This window comes from Anopheles darlingi, chromosome 2, assembly GCF_943734745.1.
Source record: "Anopheles darlingi chromosome 2, idAnoDarlMG_H_01, whole genome shotgun sequence".
Classification (NCBI taxonomy): Eukaryota; Metazoa; Arthropoda; class Insecta; order Diptera; family Culicidae; genus Anopheles; species Anopheles darlingi.
In genome coordinates this window covers 29585643-29606902 of record NC_064874.1, presented here as the reverse complement: position 1 = coordinate 29606902, position 21260 = coordinate 29585643, and the positions used below count along the sequence as shown (strand labels likewise).

At 48.5% G+C, this 21260-nt stretch overlaps 8 protein-coding genes across 10 annotated transcripts in view; 5 read left to right on the top strand and 3 right to left on the bottom strand.

The window, feature by feature from the left end:
- LOC125949724 (protein HBS1) overlaps positions 1-830 on the top strand; it is a 4146-nt gene extending 3316 nt beyond the window's left edge. The window contains exons 5-6 of the mRNA XM_049677040.1: positions 1-18; positions 83-830. The exon at positions 1-18 is cut by the window's left edge and continues 388 nt beyond it. Of these exons, the coding sequence (XP_049532997.1) occupies positions 1-18; positions 83-714 (650 nt within the window). The 3' untranslated portion in view covers positions 715-830. The remainder of the gene's footprint in view (positions 19-82) is intronic.
- Positions 1-6451, bottom strand: part of LOC125949769 (26S proteasome non-ATPase regulatory subunit 8) — a 594091-nt gene extending 587640 nt beyond the window's left edge. Inside the window, exons 1-3 of one of the 2 annotated variants that reach the window (XM_049677101.1) lie at positions 6189-6451; positions 5942-6117; positions 5293-5855 (exon numbers count right to left, since the gene is read on the bottom strand). In XM_049677101.1, coding sequence (XP_049533058.1) covers positions 5342-5855; positions 5942-6117; positions 6189-6287 — 789 coding nt within the window. In that variant the 5' untranslated portion in view covers positions 6288-6451 and the 3' untranslated portion in view covers positions 5293-5341. Of the gene's footprint in view, positions 1-5240; positions 5856-5941; positions 6118-6188 lie in introns of those variants that run through there. The other variant, XM_049677100.1, reaches the window with a different exon arrangement.
- LOC125949774 (ADP-ribose glycohydrolase OARD1-like) lies at positions 839-1628 on the bottom strand. The gene has a single exon (XM_049677111.1). It carries the CDS (start codon positions 1544-1546, stop codon positions 938-940), a length of 609 nt encoding a protein of 202 aa, XP_049533068.1. The 5' UTR covers positions 1547-1628; the 3' UTR covers positions 839-937.
- On the top strand, positions 1823-5307 carry LOC125949722 (DNA repair protein XRCC1). Its single transcript, XM_049677037.1, has 5 exons — positions 1823-1950; positions 2016-3404; positions 4373-4461; positions 4526-4984; positions 5051-5307. Exons 1-5 carry the CDS (start codon positions 1900-1902, stop codon positions 5205-5207), a joined length of 2145 nt encoding a protein of 714 aa, XP_049532994.1. The 5' UTR covers positions 1823-1899; the 3' UTR covers positions 5208-5307.
- A 251-nt stretch (positions 6452-6702) lies between the features above and the next one.
- On the top strand, positions 6703-11404 carry LOC125949713 (uncharacterized). 2 transcript variants are annotated; one of them, XM_049677021.1, is made up of 4 exons: positions 6703-7362; positions 7420-7898; positions 7999-10235; positions 10815-11404. In XM_049677021.1, the coding sequence occupies exons 2-3, from the start codon at positions 7451-7453 to the stop codon at positions 10131-10133; spliced, it is 2583 nt and encodes an 860-aa protein (XP_049532978.1). In that variant the 5' UTR covers positions 6703-7362; positions 7420-7450; the 3' UTR covers positions 10134-10235; positions 10815-11404. The 2 variants fall into 2 exon arrangements, with proteins under 2 accessions (XP_049532978.1, XP_049532977.1); XM_049677020.1 differs by having other exon boundaries at positions 6703-7898.
- Positions 11299-13049, bottom strand: LOC125949762 (ribokinase). The gene is made up of 4 exons (XM_049677092.1): positions 12596-13049; positions 11958-12506; positions 11743-11896; positions 11299-11637 (listed from the first exon to the last, which is right to left on the bottom strand). The coding sequence occupies exons 1-4, from the start codon at positions 12655-12657 to the stop codon at positions 11428-11430; spliced, it is 975 nt and encodes a 324-aa protein (XP_049533049.1). The 5' UTR covers positions 12658-13049; the 3' UTR covers positions 11299-11427.
- Positions 13050-14023: 974 nt separating this feature from the next.
- LOC125951584 (uncharacterized) lies at positions 14024-14550 on the top strand. Its single transcript, XM_049680524.1, has one exon. The coding sequence runs from the start codon at positions 14141-14143 to the stop codon at positions 14450-14452; it is 312 nt and encodes a 103-aa protein (XP_049536481.1). The 5' UTR covers positions 14024-14140; the 3' UTR covers positions 14453-14550.
- A 104-nt stretch (positions 14551-14654) lies between these two features.
- On the top strand, positions 14655-17153 carry LOC125950953 (protein FAM177A1). Its single transcript, XM_049679360.1, has 2 exons — positions 14655-15168; positions 16304-17153. Exons 1-2 carry the CDS (start codon positions 14971-14973, stop codon positions 16652-16654), a joined length of 549 nt encoding a protein of 182 aa, XP_049535317.1. The 5' UTR covers positions 14655-14970; the 3' UTR covers positions 16655-17153.
- Positions 17154-21260: the final 4107 nt, after the last annotated feature.

Sequence of the window (21260 nt, the reverse complement as noted above, 5' to 3'; positions counted from 1 at the left end):
CCCTACTGAAAGTGATTGGTAGGCCGAACTGTGCCTTTGAATCCCGTGGAATGTTTAGACTAATGTCGCCCCCTCGTTGCAGATTCATTCAAAACGCCCGAACGTGCTATTGACAAACCGTTCCGCATGTCGGTGGCCGACATCTTCAAGGGTACTGGCAGCGGATTTTGCATATGTGGCCGAATTGAATCGGGTGCCGTGTGTACCAACGATAAGGTACTGGTGTGTCCGAGCAAGGAGCAAGCAATCGTTAAGGGTATCACGATCGATGAGCTACCGCAACCGACGGCATTCGCTGGCGATCAAGTATCGCTGACGTTGGCCAACGTGGACGTCAGTAATATTGCCGTCGGGTACATTCTTTCCGACCTTTACCATCCGGTACCGCTTGCGACCCGCATCTTGGCGCGCATCGTCGTGTTCAACATCAAGGTGCCGATCACGATGGGCTATCCGGTGCTGGTTCACCATCAATCGTTGATCGAACCGGCAACGGTGCGCAAACTAAAGGCGCAGCTGCACAAGGGAACGGGCGAGGTAATCAAAAAGAATCCCCGCTGCCTGGGCAACAACTCGTGTGCGCTGGTCGAGGTCGAGTTCCAGCGTCCGATTGCGATCGAGCGGTACGCCGATTGTAAGGATCTCGGACGTATTATGCTGCGTGTCGCTGGTGTAACGATTGCGGCCGGGCTTGTTACCGAAATTGTGAAGTAGCTGTTGTGGATTTGACCATTTTTTGTTATCGATTGTTTCTTGTTGTGGCAACGAGCACGAATCGGACCTAAAGTGGACGGTATCCTACAATAAACCCCGGAACTCCTCGACATCAATACAGAGATTTTCTGTTTATTGCCATCATTCGATTCGAAAGTATTTGTACCGAAAGCAAGGAACATACGCTGGTGTGTGGTATACGCTGGAACGGTGGACACGGTGCTCATTTTGGAACAAAATTGTAGACCACGATTTCGTACTTTCCACCGTCGCCGGTGTCCTCCTCACTGAACACGCTGTTCAGCATCTCCTTCACCTTGTCCCACTCGAGCCCATCGATGCCACATCCGATACGTGGTATGGCTAGCTTCCCGACGCCGTTCGCCGCCATGTGCTCTCGCATCGCTTCCAACGATTTCCGCAGATCGGCGTAGGTTGGCTTCTGATAGGAGGAGTTCTTCGTGACGAGATAATACACGTACCGTGGTGGATCACGCAACACCGCTACCCCTCCGACACCGATCTTCTGCGCCTTCAGGTCGTCTACCTTGCCGAATACCTGCTTAAACTTAACCGCAATACCGCCGCCCATCTTCAGATCGGCCGCCACGCAGTGAGCCAGGGAATGATCTTTCGGAGCACCGAATAGGTCTCCTTCAGTCTCTCGAACACAGGAGGCACCCGTCGTCATGGTGCGCGAATAACCGGCAAAGGATTTTTGATGGAGTTTTAAGCAAAACTTTTGGGAATAGCTCGTTCCGGCTAGCGAACGGTGGATGCTGTGTGTTGTAGCGACGGTGGTGATAAACTTGAAAATGGAAGTCGCAGCCATCGATTGCTATGGAAACCGGCTTCTGCGTCGAACAGCTGTTCGGACTATGAACCCATGGTTTTAGAGAACCCCGTTGGATAATTCAAGTCTCGAGCAAATAAGACAAATCAATGTACTTTAATCAATTTAATCTCGTAAAAAAGGCTAATTTTAGCTAATGCAACACAGTTGTGGAGGAATATTTTATTCTTATTCGTGGTGTCCTGGAATCTACAATCCGTGAAACCCTCCTATCCCGTACAGTGATTGTTTACGAGATGAATCTGTCAAAAAATCCGCGCCACAACACGCACAAGAACCGGAAAAATCGTGACGAAGCACGGGAAAAATCGTGTTCCCGGAAACGGTAGAAGATGCCGACCGTTAAATTCAAGGCCATCGAATCCTTTAGCTCCGAGGATCCGGTAAGGAAAAGGATGCTTGCTTTGGTTCCCTTTTGTACTAGCTAAAGCCATATTTTATTCCACAGAACTATCCGGCTTCCAATTTGTTGCGGCCAGACAACCGAAAGTGGAAATGCCGTCAGCCGGGTGAGCAGACTGCGTTTGTCGTGATCCGACTGGAAGAACCGGTGCAGATTTCCGGCATCGACATCGGTAACGAACATTCGGCGTTCATCGAGGTGCTGGTCGCACGCAGTGGTCCCGCAAATCCCACATTTAGCGAAATGCTGCTTGCAACCAAGTTCATGAATATGATCGAAAGCCGGAATTCGACTTCCACTAACCGTTTGCAATGCTTCAGCGGCTCCAGCCTGTTACCGACGGTGGCACAGGAGAAGTGGGATCTTGTGAAGGTGATTTGTACGCAGGATTTCAATACGCGCGTCAAGTTTGGGCTTGCCTTTATCACGCTGCACACTAGTAGTGGCAAGAAGGCAGATAGAAGTCTGGTGCCGGAGAAATTTCAGCAGATGATTAAAGCTGAAGCAAACAAGAAACAACCGGAGAGTGGTGGAACGGCCGGTGGTATAGCGTTGGCCGCTTTTGGACGTTTCAAACTACGTGAAGAATCACCAGATTCCGATGAAGAGGGAACGAAAGTGTTTGCACGATGGAAGCAAAAAACCGAAATCAATACCGGATCGCCACGCCCTTCTTCCAGTGGTACGACCGGCACGCTCCTGCGTGATATAAAACCTTCGGATGCCTTAAAAAAGAAAGAATCAACACTGCAAGGCCTCCTTAAAAAGAAAGAATCAACACTGCAAAGCATTCATGCCGGTACGGCAACCACACGTCCCAAGCCTCAGAAGTACGAGAGCAGCGACGAAGACCAAAAACCGGCCAGTGTGGCAACAGCGAGACAAAACCGCAACGATGAATCACTTTTATATGATGCGGAGGATTGTAAGCCGAACGAGAAGAAGCTCGCCATCCAACCGAGCACCGTTTCTGAACGACCGCAACGACCCAAGGAAAATGCGCGTCCGCCAGAGAAAACCGATAAAAATGCATCGAAGCTGTCTTCCTCGAAGTTTAGCGAATTTCTGCAGTTTACCGGCCAAACGGCGGAACCTGGTGCGTCACGAATGCATGTGTCGAAGGTTGGCAAGTCGCCTTCGACATCAGATAAGGGACGTCAAGATAGCTCCAAACATGTATTATCCAGAAGTGAAACAAACGCCAAAAGGATGTCATCGCTGCCGATTGAAAAAGAGAGTGTTGCGGTCAAAAAGCGACCACCATCTCCTACAACTGACAACTCCGGCCCATCCTCATCATCGCAGTTAATTAAGAAAATTAGACCTTCAACTTCCGAACCCGTGTGTAACCAGGAAGATGAACCAAAAAGATTACTGTATAAACCGTTTGGAAAGCTGCTCGAGAACGTGGTGCTGGCTATCAGCGGAATACAGGTTAGTTACTCGGCAAACAAGTGTCTTCATCTGTTACTATCTACGACTAGGAGCTTGTCTGCTTCGATCTTTTGTTTTCGTCGTCTTCCTCATCGCCTGAAGCTCCCTCTAGCTTGATTGGCTTGTGTGGAATCGGAGCTACTTCATTTTCACCGTCTGATGAGGACGTTGAAACACGAAGCGATTCACTCGAATCACTCTGATCAGCCGTATCGTTTTTCTCCTCAGTTTGTGGATCGGTATCGTTGGATTTTGTCTGTTTTTCTTCATCTTCGGATGGTTCGTCTTCGGATGCTCCATACTCCGATACTTCTTCAACTGGATTTTGTGGGGCATCCTCGTGCAAATGTCCCGGTGATGAACTAGCAGCAAGTGTGGCCGTTTCATCGAGCTTTCTGTCCATATGCCACAATGTAACGATATTGGAAAAATTAATCCCTCGGTTACTGCTGCCAGGTCCTGATCCAAAATGCAGTGTCATATTATTGTGAGAATCGGAAGAAATCGACGGCTTAACGCTTTGCCGAGTGGAAGGCAAATTCTCCGAAGTCCGCAAAAACTCGTTTAAGCGATAGAATCCACCATTGCAAAAAGCGATTCCGGACCCCACCAAATCTTTCATTACTGATTCCGACATGGCCACTAACTGCTTTTCGCTGAGCACGAAGTTGCTCTTCAGATATACGTACGCCTGCAGTTCGCTCAGTGTACATGCTGTATAGAAGAAAAACCCAGAATATGCGTTAATTCCGTGATATGAAATGAAAATTTGTGGTTTCCTTTACGATCCACTTCGTTAGTGATTACCTCTGTTAAGACGATCCGTGTAATATCCAAGAGCTTTGAAAAAATATCGATAAAACTTCTTGGGCACATTACTCGAACTTCCATAATCTCCCATTTTCACGCACGTTTTGCAACGCTTTTTACAATCCAATGGTTACTAAGTTGCGAATCATCTCTTTTAGCATCCAGAGCGAGGCAACATTCGAAGCAAGGCACTAGCGATGGGTGCTAAGTACAGACCTGATTGGGACTCCTCGTGTACTCATCTGATGTAAGTGGTGCTATTGGATTTGTTTCACTTGACCAGTGCTTTATGAGTTTGTTTTTTTTTACAGATGCGCCTACAAGAATACGCCAAAGTATAACCAAGTGAAGGGTAAAGGAAAGATCGTCGAAAAGGATTGGATCGAAAAGTGCTACTCTTTGCGTCGCAAACTGTCCTGGCGTAAGTTCGCCCTCGATACCGAAGAGTGTGAAGTGACCGATTCGGAGGACGAAATTGTTGACATTGCGCAACGTCCTCCGGAAGATGAGCCGGTTACACTCACAGATGACGATGAAACCACGACGGAACAAGAGGCCGGTGGTCGTGTAGAAGCCAGTGATTCGGAAGTACAACCCGATGAAAGGGGTCGCATGCCTTACGATATTAGTACGGATGACGAAGCCGGCTGTAATGATGATCAGTCGAATGGTGGATTGGACTTCTTCAAAGATTATATATTTTTCATTGACAGAGGTGTAGGAGCCGTTGATACCATGAAGCTGGAACGGTTTATCAAAACATACAAAGGGTAAGAAAACCTTGACCGTTGATCTCGCTAGGACGTTGTTTATGCTAGATGTCTTCACCATTGCAGGACGATGACGAAGGCCATTAATGATGCAAAATTTATCGTTACTCGCAACAAACTGATCGTTGAAAGTTCGTGTAAAGCACGACTCGTTAAACCCCTGTGGATATTCGAATGTCACGAAATGGAGTGTTTCATACCAGTGGATCGTTATCTCCTGTAGCAGCTGACTTGTTCAAAACGCAACGACGTTACATCGATCAAGTTAAGGATTTATTCCCTTTACAAAATACAAAATGTGCTGAAACGCGGACTCTGCAGCAGCAAACCAAAGAAGATGTCTTCCGCCACTGCCACTTAGACAATCATTTCCAGCTCGCGTGCGTACGTTATCGCCTGCTCGGCCAATTCTTGCGATGGTATCGGTTCCTTGGGTTTGGGCAATTCGCTAACAAAGTGATAGAACCCATCGGGGCTCATTTTCCAGCCTTTCTTCTCACCGAACTGCTTCACCTCCTCCTTGGTCTTCAGATTCAAGCGCTTGGCAGCCTCCTGCAGCGAGATACGTTCGTACGACGTTTCCAGGCACGCTCCGATCTCGTTCCGGACCGTTTGCAGCAGTATGTCGATGAAGAAGTTGTAGCTTTCGGCCGGCACGTTGCCCTTCGCCTGGAAGATTTTGTTGTATCGACCCTCCATGACGTACTGCTCCAGCGCGAGCGGATGGCGGATGAATGGATTGGTTTGAATTATGTCGGCCGGCAGCAGCTCTAGCTCGGTGTGGAATTCCGCCACTCGGTTCTGCGACAACAGGAACAGTAGATTCAGCCCCAGCAGTTGATATTTGTTCTTCGATTCTCCAATGAGTGTGCTGCAAGAAGGGATGAAAGATCGGTTAGCGAACCGATTCGTGGCAACGACGGCGACCAGGGACCAGGGGTTTCCGCCGGAACTCACTTGTAATCGTAGTAGAACCACTTCAGCTGCAGGATGTAGCGTTCGAATGCCGGGATGTTTTTCGTTGCGATACTGTACTCGACCCCAATCTCGAGGACATCTCTAGCAATGAGCAGTTCTTGCTGATTGCCAGCCGTGTTTCCCGTCGGGATGTAAGCCATTCCAACGAGGGCAACCTAGAGTAAACGTATTCCGATTAGCTAAAACAACGAACCGGGTTTCCCGTGTCACAAGAAACAAGCCATACCTTCAGCTTATCCAGAATCGAGCCGCACAGCTTCAGGTTGATCGGACTTTTCGTCCACTCCGTTTTCAGCTGCTTGTACAACGCAACGGTGTTGTCCATTTTCCTAATCAGTTACTGGACGTGGCGTAAGTAAAGGGAGTGTTTCCTCGAGTATCCTCTGGATAATTTGGATAAAACAACAGAAAATCTTCAGACGATTTTCCGGAACGAAAGCCTGCAAGGATGAAACGCTGAAATTCGGATTGTCATCATCGCCGCCAGAAGAAACGTCAACACAGCCAAGGGGTCTTACAATACTAGGTCATATTTTTATTTCACTATTTTTAATTGGTATTTTCAATAAGACCGTCGATGAAAGGAAATAAATCATTTTATAAATCCACAAATAAGGCAAAGCAGATGCTATGCGCAAATAAAACCATTTAACTGCAGTCGCCCAACATGGCGGCGAAAAAGGGCCGCGATTTCGCCCGGTCTTTGAAAGACCCTTCGTCGGCATTTTCGACCGCCGCCATTTTGGCCATAAAAACGCAAAATCGTCGAGCAACTCGAAAGTGTCAAGCGAAATCCAAGCCCAAATTTCCGAGAGCAGTTTTGCGTTTTGGGTTCAATTTTTTTTTCCTGTCGATCGCGTTGAAACCCGCCTCAAAATACGCGTAAAATCAGTGCTAAACGGGACAAAAAACAGAAAAAGACAAAGTGCAACGAGGACTCGTTTTTGCTGGTTTTCATTTTTCGCTGCGACGGTTGATGATCAGGTTTTGTGTCGACGCTGCGAAACGGCGGAACGCGTGGAAAACATGTGGATAAGAAAATAACGGGATTCTGCAAGTGGATTGAGGATTATTTTGTGTCCGTACGAAACAAGCGCAAGAACAAATCATCTAAATTTTATATTGGCGCGAGAACTATTAACCCTTGATAAGAAGACGGAAGGTTGGGGAGCGAGAAAATCGAGCAATTTTTGTGCGACACGACGAACGCGTTTGTGTGCGTGCAATCGCGTCACTGCTCGAGTTGGCGCTTGGAAATTGTATCGAGCGCTTGGGAAATCGTCAAAGCAGCCACCGAAGCATTCCGTTAGCCCTCCCGCCAAGCCTCCAAGCGGAAACTCTTGATAAACAAAGTGCGTCACTCGCTCGCAAAAATATTTCACACTATTCCCTTCCAGAAGGTGAGTACAAATGGGTACACCCGCGAATCGGACGCTGACGAAGGGCCGCATCTTCAGCAGGGAGTTAGCCCAAGCGACGCGGTCCGAGATGCCACGGCTAAAAAAGGCTTCCGATAGTGTGAGCCCCGCGCCGAAATCGGCTCCGGAGTCGACTCTCACGACCGGGCGAGCGCGTCGGACGATAAAACCGAACCCAAAGTACGTGAACGATGAGATGGTAGCGGCTCAGGTGAAGGAATCGTTCGATGAAAGTGGAATGAGCGACGAAGAGTTCGATCAATTTGTCGAGGAAGAAGAGGAGCAACCCTCGCCGCCATCGACACCGCGATCGGAAGGGCCCAAGCGCCGTGGGAGACCACCGAAATCGAAGAATCTGATTACTGCACCCCGTACGGAACCGACCAAGAATTTGCGCAGGGATTTGATGAAACGCATGGATGTTCGGACACTCGGCATGAACCAAACACGCCAACACGCCTCACCGCAACTGCGAGACACGGCCCGCCGACTGGACATGACGGATTCGATCGATACAGGTAAGTGGGTCTATTGCCTCTGGGGGGGACGGTCAAGCGCTTGGTCGTGGTGTCATCATCTAACGGGAAAATCATCTATATTTCGAATGAAAACTTGTAGATTCAGCCGATCAAGATGATTTGGGAATGGAAGGCCTGGCCGGGGACAACCGCCGTGGTTCGTACGAGAGCACCGGTCGGAAAGTGCTCAATCCGACCGGTGGCAGCATAAAGATGCTACGCAGCAACGCCGATGGTACGACCGAGGATGACGAAGTGGAGGACGACGAAGATCTGCTGAACGAGAACGAGCAGCGACAGACAGCGTCCCAGGGGAAGCGTCCGGTCGGTCGACCACGCAAGAACCCGCTCCTCAAGAAGCAAGTATCACCCTTTGCGGCCAAAGTGTTGCTGCCGGGTGCGAAGCAAACGCTGGGAGGTGGTGTGACCGTGATTAAACGGAAAGCGCCTCCGCCGACCGATTCCGAGGACGATGGAAAGCAGGTTTCCAAAATGCTGCGTCGTTCGTACCCGAAGAGTACGATGGTAACGAAAGAGGTGGACACAGATACCGATGACGATGGCGAAAGGGAAGACGATGATAGCCAGCGACGTGCAGTGCAGCGAACCCGCACCTTTCCGGCCTCGGTGCGTCGCGCCGGACCCAATGCGCAACAGGGACGGGATTCGGGTGCAGGCAAGTCGGAATCGAAGGAAAACTCTCCATCACAGATGATCACGATCGTGAATGTGAACGATATTATGAAGATGAAATCAAAGAACTCGGTCGATCTGCGTCAACGGAAGGTCGAGGAGGACGAAGACTCGGAGGACGACCGGTCCGAGCTGGAGGAAACCGGTGGCGATCAGCAGAACGAGGGCAAAACGAACAACAAACTGGTGGCAAGCATTCTGGAACGTAAACGTACGATTCCACTGTCAATGGAAATGACACCCGGACGAACACCGAGGGAGCGGCACAATGCGATGATGAAGAAGCGCGCCGAGGACAACAGGCAAAACCAAAGCAAAGGCGGTTCCAGCGAGGTCGATGTGGAGGAGGTGCTGCAGAAAAACATTGTCACTGCCGGGGGCGCTAACAAGACGGTTGTGCGGATGCAGTCAGCACCGACACCGAGTGGTCGGCCACGCGGTCGTCCACCAAACTCGGCCAAAGCCAAGGAAAACCTTGCCAACGATGGTGGGGCAGTGGTGGATGTTGATGCCGATGGCACTGGCTACAAAACGAACAACAATCTGTACAAACCCGGTAACAATGGTCGGTATGGGGTGACCAGCGGTGTTGGAACCCCGCTGAAACGAAACAATCAGCCACCACGCATACTGAATGCGACGATGAAGCTGGGTCAGGATCGACCACAGTCGAAGCTCTCCGCCACCACCACTAACAACCACTATTCGATCGATCTCACCGATCCGGACAACAATGTGCTGCTAGTTTCGTCGAACGAGAATTCGCCCATAAAGCGCACTGCTACTGCCGGCAGCACTGTTGGCAGCACCCCGTCCGTTACCGGTAAGGTCATTCTGGGACGCTCACCGGGAACGCCTGGTACAGCTGGAACAATCACTAGTACCTCATCAGCTGCATCAGCCGTACGTCTATCGCAACGGCTTCCGCAATCCCAATCGACGCAACAACAGCAGGCGCAGCAGAAGATAACCGCCGCGGGGCGTTCGGTGGATGTGAGGAAAAAGCGAATCACGTGTTACGAAACGTGGAACGTCATTAACTGCAAGAATACGGGCTCGGGACCGAAGAAACCCATTATGAGCATGTCGATGATCGCGCTAGGTAATGTGGCGGACTCGATCCGCCTACCGTCCGATGTGTGGTCGCTACGAACGGTGCTGGAGAAGCGCAAGACAGCGGTAAACCCCGGCGAGGAAACATTCTGCGGTGCCACACAGGATAATCAGATCCCCGAGAGCGAGAAGCACAACTACGAGCCGACCCGGATCATGTTCCGTCGCAAGGCATCGGTGCCCGGCCGTTTCAATGTGCAGTACGACCGTACAGTTATCTTCCGGAACGATACGTACGTTATCAACGTAGAGGGCCACTGCTGCCGGTTGGTGGGTGCTCCGGTAACGATCGCGACTCCAGCCGAAATTGAAACACTGCTGACGATCGTCGATTTTATCAACATGGACAACAGTTGCGTGGAGATGCAAGGACGTCCGATTGCAACAGTGGACATAACCGGGTCGAAGCGGATCGAAATTGCCACTTAATTTCCCCCCATGATAACACACGACACACAGCGTAGCCGCAATGGCGCCATGGCCGTTGGCAAGTGGGCGGCAATTCATTGAATTTAAATTGTATAAACCCAGGTAACTATGATTTGGTCGGTATCAAGTTGCGATTGCTCCAGACGAACAGAAACGAGGAAACCTCGTTCACTAAGTGCCCTAGGTGCGCAAAATAGAACAATGCCATAACGAAAATCATAGGTTGAACGGAATTCCTCCACAAAAGACTGATTGAATCTTCTTGCCATAGGGAAGAGTGCTAGCAGCTGTTTAGCGGTTATAGAATTATTCTAAAATAAAAAAAAATACTAATCCACGTTTCGAGTCGTACACTAGAAAATTTCGCGTTCGACTAACCTTGGTATTTGGTAGGTTTAATACTCGCGGGTTATCGATGCATTTCAACTGCTTCGCTAGCGAGTAATTTCTTCTTTTCACAATCACCCAACACGTAGCATTGAACCGAATTTGCCTACTCGTCTCAGTAGGCTTAGGCTGGCGAAGAAGAAGAGGTTAATCTCTAACAACCTTGGCACCGTGTTCTGTTCGTCTGGCAACACTAGCAACAACCGGTAGCGATTATGGAGGTTTCTCCGGTAATCGGTTTGGTCGTTTAAAATAATTATTGTCCTAATTTATGTTTCTGTTTCTCTATTTCAGAAACCATGCACCAAACTTTGTTCGTGTCTTATTCCGATCGCCTGTGCCCTGCTGTGTTGAGTGTTTTAGTTTTAAGTTATAATTTCTTCCTGCGTTCATCTGGATTGTTTGTATGAAGAACAACATAACGGATGGATCTTTAGTAAGCCTAGAAGAAGGGAATTCAACGGGGGCGTAAGGTAGCAGTGATAGGTCCAATTTCAAAAAAGTTCTTCAACCCGTCACAGAAGCGCACTATAGACTAATTTTTTGTTTGCACGAGACTTGGATATCGATTGGGGAATAGACCGTTGATGATAATGGACCGACACATTGTGGAAACATGCGCGCCGTAGGTACAAAGGATTCGTGTACGTCGGTCCGTTCGCTCGTTTAGTTCGTTATTCCACGGCATCACGGACGGATGTACAGAAATGTGAACCGAAATTGCAGTCGGACTCACCAACTCTCCCAAAAATTATATTAACATTTTTGGGCTACATACAATAGATGATTTGTGTTTAAGGCACACTTTATTGCTACTGCATTCTTTGAAAATTGAAATAATTTTAATAAAATGCTACAGACAACAACTGACCAGTGTACGGGGCACGTTAGTTACATCCGCATCTCTCTACACGCTGTTCCAGCGATCCTGCAATGCTTTTAAATCATCCAACGGTAGCTGCAGATCGCGCGCACGTGGAAAGCTTGTCTGCGTTCCGGGTTTCTGAACGGACAAGGCGGCAACATGATTCGCTGCGGCAATGCAGTTACCCAACGCTGCGTCCGGATGTTGGCCCATAAAGTGTGCCAGTGCACCGATGAAAGCATCACCGGCTCCCTGTGTATAATAAGACCCGTGGCCACACCGACATCGAGAGTGTTCAACCGTGTTTTAGAATCGGTGAAAAAACCCCTTCTAATGTTCCCTCCGTTCTCGACTTACCGTCGTATCGACCACCTTGTCCACCTTGGTCGGCTGCACATGGTACACCGTGGTGCTGCCGTTTTCGACGAAAACAGCCCCTTTCTCACCCAACGTTATGATCACCGTCCGGCATCCCAGCTCGCGGAGTCGGAGCAGTGCCGTCTTCGCTTGTCTAGAAGAGAATGCCGGAATTAGAAGCAATCCCAGCATCGTGCTACCGTTCCGGACATTACGGGATATCGACAATCTCCGGGACAGCTGTCAGCAGTGCGGCTTCGGTTTCGTTGACGCAGAAAATCGTCGGTAGTGAGAGGAGCGGATCAGGCAGGTGCTCCTCGGCCGGTGCTGCGTTCAGAATCGAGATGCCGTTAAAGGCACGCAAGGCTGCGATCGTTCCCTCGAGCGGTGTCTCGAGCTGGCAGATCAGGATGCGAGCTCGTTGCAACAGAGCATGCCGTGACTCGGCATCCGCCGGCTCCAGCCGTTTGTTGGCTCCGGTTACGATGACGATCTGATTGTCTCCACCATCGGCTACGTTGATCTGTGCGATACCGGTGCTTTCTCCGGGCATGATAGCGACCTCGCTTACGTTGATCCCTTCAGCAGCGAGAGCATCACGATAGGCGCGACCCCACGCATCATCACCCAGCTTACCGACGATGGTCGTCCGGCTACCGAGTCGTGCTGCGGCCACACACTGGTTCGCTCCCTTGCCACCATTTCCCGTGGCAAACCGTGTACCGTGTAGCGTTTCGCCGACTTTCGGCAATCGCGGCACGTAGCTAAGCCGTGGTAAAGGCGGAAAAACCAAGAGCCATCAATCGTATGGACCTGTTCGGTCACCTTATCACAGCAAAAAAAAACGGCAAACCTTATAAAATCTACGATACACGATCCAAACACCAAAACGTCGTATTCTCTGGTCGCGGACATTTTTTCTCGTCTCCAGATCACTTTGGGGTACACATACACACCGTACACACACACATACACAGCGATGCTCTACAGATTGATCGGTGTTTTTGCACGACACTAATCGCGGGAACCAGGCGCCACGAACAGCTGATAACGGGCGGGACAGGTGGGGTTTATCGCGAAGTCATACATCTACCGCGAACCGTACAAGTAAACACTTCATATTCACCCGGCAGGAAAAGTTCTTCGCCATATTTTTCGGCTTGCACCCCGCCCCACACTCTTTACCTGCCCTTCTTGCACATCGAAATCTAGGAACCAATAATTGAATACCCCAGCACCGGCTTCGACGGTTCTGATCTTCATGATCTCGAAGGATGCCGTTGCTTTTCCCACAATGTGATCACTGACCGTATCCCGTTTTTCTAATTTCCAGGACGATTCGAACGAGGACGAACGCGGCCGGACCATTTTTGTTACCTCGTTGTTACACCACGTGTAAACGTGTTGGTGTGCTTCTGTTGTTCTTGTGCTTTCTGCAGCCGGAGCGCACCACAAGATGAATGGAGAATTACGAGTTACAATTAAAATCCCGTAATTCGCCGTCTATTGTGAGTTGTGCGATTTTTAATTAATGCGAGGAATTTAATTCATTTGGTTAAACTTTATCCGACCTAGTTCGCTGGTTTTTGATTTTTATTGATTTGCTTTGGCATGAATGAGGATATCGGAATAATTTAATTCTGTATCATTTTTAGTGATATTTAATGCTGGTTTTCAGTATGATAAACATTTATTTTTCATTTTCCTAATTATGACTCAAATTATCGAAAATCATTTTATGGTGGCTTATGTTAATTTATTGAAGTTAATCGGCAATTATTTGCGTCTTGGCTTTATTTCGTTGTTCCAACATAAAAGAAAGGCCAGGAAAAGAGATTTGCAATTAACTACTTACCGGATAACATTAATCAGAATAATGGTGCGATGTAAACCAGCCCTTTGCTGCAAACAATTGCTGATCCCGTTAATTGTTCGGAATGTTTGGTATTTAAGGAAAATTGATGCGAATCAGCTCCCAAAAATTACTGAAAGAAAAACAACGACAAATTATTGCTGGGAAGGGTTTCTGTGGGTTCAGAAAACATTTAAAGCGATTTAAATATGAATTAAATGTTTATGAAAAAATACACTAAAAATACTAAAAAAGCCAGAAACGATGGCTACGCTAAGATAGAAAGGGGTTCGCCAAGAAAAGGAAGCAGAGATTCATTTAAATATGGATTTTCATCTTTTGTTCAGTAAATTATGGATTTCTTTTTTATGGTTTATGGACTATGTGTTTTCCCTTTTTTCTGAACTTTTGACAAATCTCGAACACACAGCTGACATTCGCGCCCGGGAACAATATCAGCAGCAGCAGCAACAACGGTGATTGGATAATCAGTAGCGAGTGTTTTGAGTTTGTCCCTTGGCGCCAGCACACCGGTCTGATTTCAAGATGATCCGGCAGATTCTGCTGAAAAACGATATTCTCGTCCGTTTGGTGGCTGCACGAGGCTACAGCCAGCCCTCTGCTCCGGCCGGACCTGCTGCGGGCGCTGGTGCTCCGGCTTCACCTGCCGCAACTGGCGAGGTTCCCGGATTGAGCTCGCGGTGCGTTCAGAAGAAGGATGGCCCCGTCGGTCCGGGAGCGGACCACAAAGGAGCGTACAAAGTGCCCGAGTACTTTAGCTACAACCAAACCAGCTACTTCGAGGCCGAGGTAGAGATGTCCAAGTTCCGGATCCCGCAGCCCTCTGCTAGGAATTGAGGCGGAGTAGCACCCCCCCAACGAACAGATCCTGGTGCTGAAGATGTGAATAGGAGTCAGCGACGTATAATAAACGGCACATAGTTAAATTAAAGGCCTATAAATGATTCACCTTCCGTAGTGCCTATTATCTTCGGGTCAGTAGAAACGAAAGAAAAAATGTTCCTAAAAGTGATAAAATTTGCAGTGTAGGAAAATTTGTCATATTTTCTCGATCAAGTATTGTTTTGCATGAAAAATCGGAAAATCGGACGAATATTTTTGTGTGAAATAAACACAAGGCGCACACACACGGATTTTCCCACGCACGCACGCACGATACACAGCCACACGTGCGAGTCTGCCAGTGCAGCAAATACACCGTGCCTGTGCAGCACAAACATCAAGTTTTGATTGCGCAGAGGTGTTTTGTTGTCCGAATCAGCGGAGGTTTTCTGCTTTAAATCGCAATTTAAACCGTCTCTAGGGCCTGTGAAAGTTGTTTTAATTCTCGCTGGATATTGGATTAGTGGTGCAAGATGACGAAAGTGGACATTCCGTTGAAAACCAAGGCCGACGGTGGGTCGGATGCGTTCATTCAAAACGAGAAGGACGTTGAAGTACGAGTTCGTGCTCCGAAAAGGGTTCTGCATTTCAGCGATGGCACGCTCGAAGAGTACAGCGATGACGAGACCGATCAGGTGGATCGTGCAGATCAGGCCCCGGCCGTGGATGAGGTAAGTTGGCGAAGTAAAAAGAGAAATCTGGAATCTTTATTCTTCCGTAGAAGGAGCGAAAAATGACGCCATCTGGGGCCAAGGTGATTCATAGCAACGGCGCTTGTTTATTGTGGCATCCTTGACCCCCTCCCCTCCTAGCTCCGGACCTTCTCCTTGTCTCAGTCTTTTCAGTCAGCAAAGCATTCGCTTTGTCTCACTCGTACTGCCATCGGAACTGAACCTACCTGGTACGAGCGCGGTCCGGATCGAACCTTCCTGATATGTAATGAGAAAAAGTGAACGGACGGCACCTGTTCGACGATTTTCCTTAAAAAGGGCGGGAAGAAACATGTGCTTACTACTGTACGGTCAATCACGGTCCGAGTAACTGCATCCGGGATCTCTCAACACTACCTCGTTGACCTGCCATCCGAGATCTTTTGTCGGAGGTCACCACTTCCGAGACGCGAATGGCTTTCTCTAGCGTCAAGTTGAAGAGCAGCCAAGCCAGCCCATCCTTTTGGCGCACCCATTCTTACAAGCCGGATTAGTATCGAAAGTATCTCAAAGGATCTCATGCCGTCATTCAATTTTATCCTGGCTAATTATTTTATGGTATCGTAGGCAACCTTGAAATCGACGAAGAGATGGTATGGGCTTCTGTTATACTCATACCCATCTTTTCCAGGAATTGCCTGATAGTGAATATTTGATCAGTTCTACCACTGAATCAGTTCCGCTCCCTCTGCGGAATCTTCTGATAACTTTCAGCTATCTAGTCGGCGTATGGATCAAGTCGGTTCTGAAGGACAACGGTCTTGTGGAAAGTGGTTCGAGAATCAGATTTTTGGTTGAAAAATGTCCTGTTTTCTCCCTTTTTTTTAATTTTTATCATCTGGAATCGATTAAATTGTGACACGTCTTACGACAGAGTAGCCGTTTGTACAAGATTATTTCATTTAGGTATTTGCTTCTTTTATTTTTCGAGATTTTAACAAATAAGTGACTTTTTATTTCCGATTTCGAAAATTCCAAATTCTCCAGATTTCGCCCTGAATTTTGCTCACGATTTTTAATTCCACTATCCACCGCAAGTTGCGCACAGCGTTGAAATATTTCACATGCTTGTGTTTCGTCCTTTTTCCCGTTTCAGTCGTCCTTGAAGTGGACGGATTGGATGCGCTACAAAACCTACAAAATCGGCAGCACCGTCCTCGCCGGTTGTGACTACGTTGGCGAGGGTTTAGCTTCCTTCCTGGGCATCACCACACCGAAGTATAGCTACGAAATTGAAGAATTCAAGCGCCTGCAAGCGGAACAGCAAGCCGAAGAGCGTGCGATTCAAACCTTTGTCGAACAGAACCGTCCCCAGAACGGCGAAGGCACGCACCACGTCACGTCCACACAGCCACCACCGGCAAATAAATCGACCGCAGAACCACCCAACCCGGACACGACCGTTAGAACGGAAGTGAGCACGGAAAATGAAATTCAAAAGTTTTGAACATCCCACTGACCATTCAATTATAAGGTTTCCTGTCCCAAAAAAAAAAAAAAGGTTCAATGATACCAAACCAAAATGAGTGTAAAATCAAAGATCTAAATTAAGCGTGCAGTTTGTGTAGGAATATGGAGTTTTATAGCTTTGGATGCAGATGATTCAGTGCCGGTCACCGTATCCTCTCCCCGAGTATGACAAACGAAAAGAATCTAGTGTCTAGCTGTAAGGTTTTGTCCGAATCATTTGTCTAACTCTGAGGCTGATCTGAGTAGGAATCGTTCCACGGTTTGCGTGTCCATCCGCAACCCGTACTTTGGGGCTTTGTTAGTGATGAACGTTTACCCCTGGATTAATCGCGAAATGGACAAGCATCATTTGTAAATTGTGAACATATTTATTAACGGCACTTTGCATTAGGATGCTTTCTAGCGCTACGGATGAGCACAAATGATTGTATTTTTTTCTTATCTGAAATAAATGAAACGACTCAATATTATTATAAGACCAACCGATTCCTCTAGATTTACTAACAAAGTATTTTATCTGAAATGGTATTTCAAACCAATTTCTAGTACGAAACTCAGAAGAATCGATCGATGGATTGATCGATATGACCCCCAGGAGGCAGAATAATTGCGAAAGAAATCCACATTCCTGGCCGGAACCCGGAATCGCATATACACTCCACTAAGGGTGTGTTACGTTCCTGTTTTTATTACATTTTCAGAAACACAGTCCGCTTCGCAGTTTTGGTTGATCGCTCGTCGAACCGGCGGACGGGGGCCATGTGTCATGTCCGGTGAAACTGCGGAACGGCGGAAATGAATGGTGCGTAGGTGGGCTCGGGACGGTGGACGACGAAAACTCATTTTCCGTCCCCTCGGTACCACCCTCTCGCAGCGAAGAAGAAGGACTTGGAGGCCTCTCTTTCAAAATGTGGCGAACGGTAAAAGGGAAGTGTGCGGCGTGCGTGCGGTTTAAATCCATTTATCAACGTCATACGTGAACGTAAAGTTTCTGGGCAGCATCCAGCGGGCACCTGCTCGCAACATCCCGTGGCCAAGAATGTGTTTTGCCGAGTGCGTCGTGTGGTGGCGGCGGAGCAAGCGCCGTACTCCCGGTACTCCATTCCATTCTCCACGCCGGCTTTGATCGACTCCATTCGGTAGCGTTCCCCATGTTTTTGGTGGTACCATGGAGTCATAGGAGGAGAAAAGAGAGAGAGAGAGAGAGAGGAGCGATCACCGGTCATGTATGTCCGGTACACGTCCGTCCATGTGGAGCGGCTCTCTAAGCCTTTTCGGTTTACCTCGCGCCATGGCTATTCCCCGGGCACGCATATATGCTGCTCACCTTTCCCACCAGCCCCTCCCCCCCGGGGGGGCCTCGCCACCGTGTAGTGGGTGTTTTTGGGAAGTTTTTGGCACATAATAAATTATGTGTGGGTGTGCGTGTGTCACGCCAGGCTCGTGTGTATGTAAGCCACCAGCCAAGAAAGGATATTTGATCCCTTTATATTTATGTGAATTCAATACGCTCCGGTGCGCGACGCAGCTAGTGATCTCTTTCACACCAAACCTCCGCAAGAGCGAGAGAACGAGAGAGAAAAAACACATACACACACGTACATATCGTCATCGTCCTTGCTTTCATCTCTACCAGAACATACAGGGCCAGGGCTGCTATGCTTTCGATTATCGATCTCGAGCGTTGTGGAATGTGGAACCACTTCACATTCACATCGCTTGCTACCGCGATGTCCTTCGGGTCGTGCCTCTTGACACCGCACGGGCTCCGCACGGGGTCCAATACATTATACTATATTGTCTGTCGTGTCCGACTTGGTCCTCGACACTCGTATGTAGTCGATATACGAGCTGGACCTAATGAGTGTACGCTCTTCACACTTTTCGTATGGCAATCGCAGTGGGAGGCGAGAGCAGGTCAACGAGGACTAATCAAACTGTTTACGGTACGGGTGGAGCACCGAAATGGACGGCGTATCGCCGCATGTGTCCCGATAATATATGTGATCGCCGTGAACGGAGCGGGTTGAATAGGAGGCGTTGGCGGAGTTTGGCCGCCATGGCCGCCCTGCTCTCATATGGCCGGTCGTCGTCGGTGGCCGCTTAACCGCTGAAGCGCGAGCACATAAATCCTGAATATCCTTGGTAGGCGAGTGACAATGTGAGAAGGAAAACCGGGCGGGAAAGCGAGACGGCGCGAGTGTATGTTTTTGCTTGCCTGCACCCCATTGGTCGATGAAATCCAACCATGTCATTTCGCTCACACACGTATCCTTTAGTATTTCGCTCACACACGTGTCCTTTATCCTTGCGTGTATCCTTGCGATGACGATGATGATGATGATGGTGCTGATGCGATGACGGCGAACGTTTCGACACTCACAGAAGCCGCGTCGCCGCGTGAGTGCCCGGATGAGCATCTAGTATTGATAGTAGATAGAGTAGTGCACTGTATAGAGCTTTACACCGGGCCTGGTGCATCGAAGGTTGGAAAAATGCACGTTTTTCTAGCAATGATTTGTTTAGCAAAAGAAAAACGAGGTTGGATTTATGTTGATTTGTGGAACAGATACCGGGAGTCAAAGCTTTTGGAGACAGTATAAGTCATCACAAGTACAACATTCTTTTCTACAGTCCTTTGTTCTACCATCATAGTGTTTAATGCTTTTATCACATCAACCACACAACACTAAGAACAGTTATAAAAGGTTAATTGTCATAAAAAAGCATACATTTTTATTCTGAAACAAACGAACAAACAGTTATTCAAAGCGAAGCAAAGCAGCACATTTGGAATCGTCCTGACAGCTTTCGACCAAAAATCACGTAAAAAAGATCATAGCAGGCACATACATGGCACGGACACGGCTTCTTCGGTGTCAATGGCTTGAGAACTGGCACGTAGAACCACCAATCCCTCCAGAGATCCCGGGGCCCAGGTCGTCGTCGCCGTTGCCGTCGTCGTTGAGAGAGTTGAGCGATATGGCATAAGTAGTGTTGGCTTGTTACTTGTTGCACACTACTTCTCCTTTTGATGATTTTTTTATATTTTGCATCTTTAAAGCGTGCAGCAGCATCGCGCCTGCATTAACGTGGGTGGGGGGATGGGGAGTCGTTTGGAATCATAGACAATGCAGTAGAACTAAAGAAAAAGGAAGGTCGCTTTCACGTGCATCCTAGCCGGTATGCCACGTGCTTGGAGCGCTATCGGCGTGCCATGCTGTGAGGTAGGTAAGTCATTTTTTTATGATAATCGACGCACATAAAACATAATTCGAGCGGATGTTACACGAATGTATTGGAATCGGTGTAAGGATTTACTACGTTCATTAGTTGTTAGCATTAACAAATGATCCGAACATAAATTAATTGAAACGAAACGATTTTGGTAATTTTAACAAAGTTTTATTGGTTTTCGGTTCTTAAATACTGTTTACAACCGTTTATCATCCAAATGGAACACATGAAACACGAACAAAGTGTATTCTAACAAGCAATTCTAGATACTGATCCGCCCAAAAGAATATCGAACTGCCGGCGGATGGGCTCCCGCATCCAGCATCCCCGGACAGATGACGGTCGCAACAATTGTGCAGGATACCTACGAATCGAAAGACCCCATACACACACACACACACTAGCGCGAACACACAAATGTTCCTGTCTGTCTATCAAGTCACGTTGCCCGCTTTGGCCTTAGATTGTTGTGGCCCGTTATTTATGTGGCGTGCATTAAAAATTTAAATTTCATCCCTCCTATCGCTCGCCCCGAACCCGATCCGACGCATCCTTAATCAGCGTATGAATGGGCCTGCACGGGATTTGAATGCTATCCGCCGCGAATCCTCCGGAAGCGGCCTCTGATCCTCGGGTCTACCTGTGTTTGATCCCTTTTCGCGCTGCTGCGCTGTTACTGCTGCCGTTGCTGCTGCTGCTGCTGTCTGCTCTGTTACATTTTGCGTATACAGTGTCGCCGAGGCTGGGTCCCCGTGAAACGGTGGCACACCGTAGCATAAAAGGGGTTTGAAATGAAATATAGGATCCAGTAGCAGGGCGCAAAACAAAACAAACCAAAAAAATGGAATGGAATGGAATGGTATATTCTACGCACGCATCTTCGCGAGATGCACCGTAACCCAATGGTCCCTGGCCGCCGGCAATGTCTCGCCGATTGCGAGAGTGTACTGCTCGTTAACCGCCTTGGCGCAGCGCCATTACACTCCTTTTTTGGCACACCGGACGGTTCCGGACGGTTCGGTTGAATGCTCTAATTAAACGGCAGATTGGCAGATTCGAACCGAAGGGGATATGTGAGGTCGTGCCAGGAGCAGGTAGAGACGATGATGACGGCGGCGGCGACCTCGCCGAAAAGGGTTTCCCTGCCAGGAGCCGGTAGGAACTTTTATTTCCGTTTCATCCGCTGTCCCACCGTCGTTGACAATCTGCATACGCTCCAGCTATCCTGCCGTGGTGCTCCCTGACGTGCCGGAGTCCTACGTGACACGCTCGGGATTGCCTGATGTTTGATTGAAAGGTTCGCGCCCGGTGCACGGGTTCTCGTATCGTCCGTAGGGGCAATGAAA

Excerpts from the sequence above, each read along its gene's own strand:
- LOC125949774 (XM_049677111.1), bottom strand. The coding sequence starts at position 1,546 with ATGGCTGCGACTTCCATTTTCAAGTTTATCACCACCGTCGCTACAACA.
- LOC125949722 (XM_049677037.1), top strand. The coding sequence starts at position 1,900 with ATGCCGACCGTTAAATTCAAGGCCATCGAATCCTTTAGCTCCGAGGAT. Across the intron at positions 3,405-4,372 it reads TGGCTATCAGCGGAATACAG|CATCCAGAGCGAGGCAACAT; the intron begins GTTAGTTACTCG and ends CATCTCTTTTAG. Across the intron at positions 4,985-5,050 it reads TTTATCAAAACATACAAAGG|GACGATGACGAAGGCCATTA; the intron begins GTAAGAAAACCT and ends TCACCATTGCAG.
- LOC125949713 (XM_049677020.1), top strand. The coding sequence starts at position 7,373 with ATGGGTACACCCGCGAATCGGACGCTGACGAAGGGCCGCATCTTCAGC. Across the intron at positions 7,899-7,998 it reads GACGGATTCGATCGATACAG|ATTCAGCCGATCAAGATGAT; the intron begins GTAAGTGGGTCT and ends GAAAACTTGTAG.
- LOC125949762 (XM_049677092.1), bottom strand. The coding sequence starts at position 12,657 with ATGTCCGCGACCAGAGAATACGACGTTTTGGTGTTTGGATCGTGTATC. Across the intron at positions 11,897-11,957 it reads CCGGAGATTGTCGATATCCC|ACAAGCGAAGACGGCACTGC; the intron begins GTAATGTCCGGA and ends ATTCTCTTCTAG. Across the intron at positions 11,638-11,742 it reads ACAAGGTGGTCGATACGACG|GGAGCCGGTGATGCTTTCAT; the intron begins GTAAGTCGAGAA and ends TATTATACACAG.
- LOC125951584 (XM_049680524.1), top strand. The coding sequence starts at position 14,141 with ATGATCCGGCAGATTCTGCTGAAAAACGATATTCTCGTCCGTTTGGTG.
- LOC125950953 (XM_049679360.1), top strand. The coding sequence starts at position 14,971 with ATGACGAAAGTGGACATTCCGTTGAAAACCAAGGCCGACGGTGGGTCG. Across the intron at positions 15,169-16,303 it reads AGGCCCCGGCCGTGGATGAG|TCGTCCTTGAAGTGGACGGA; the intron begins GTAAGTTGGCGA and ends TTCCCGTTTCAG.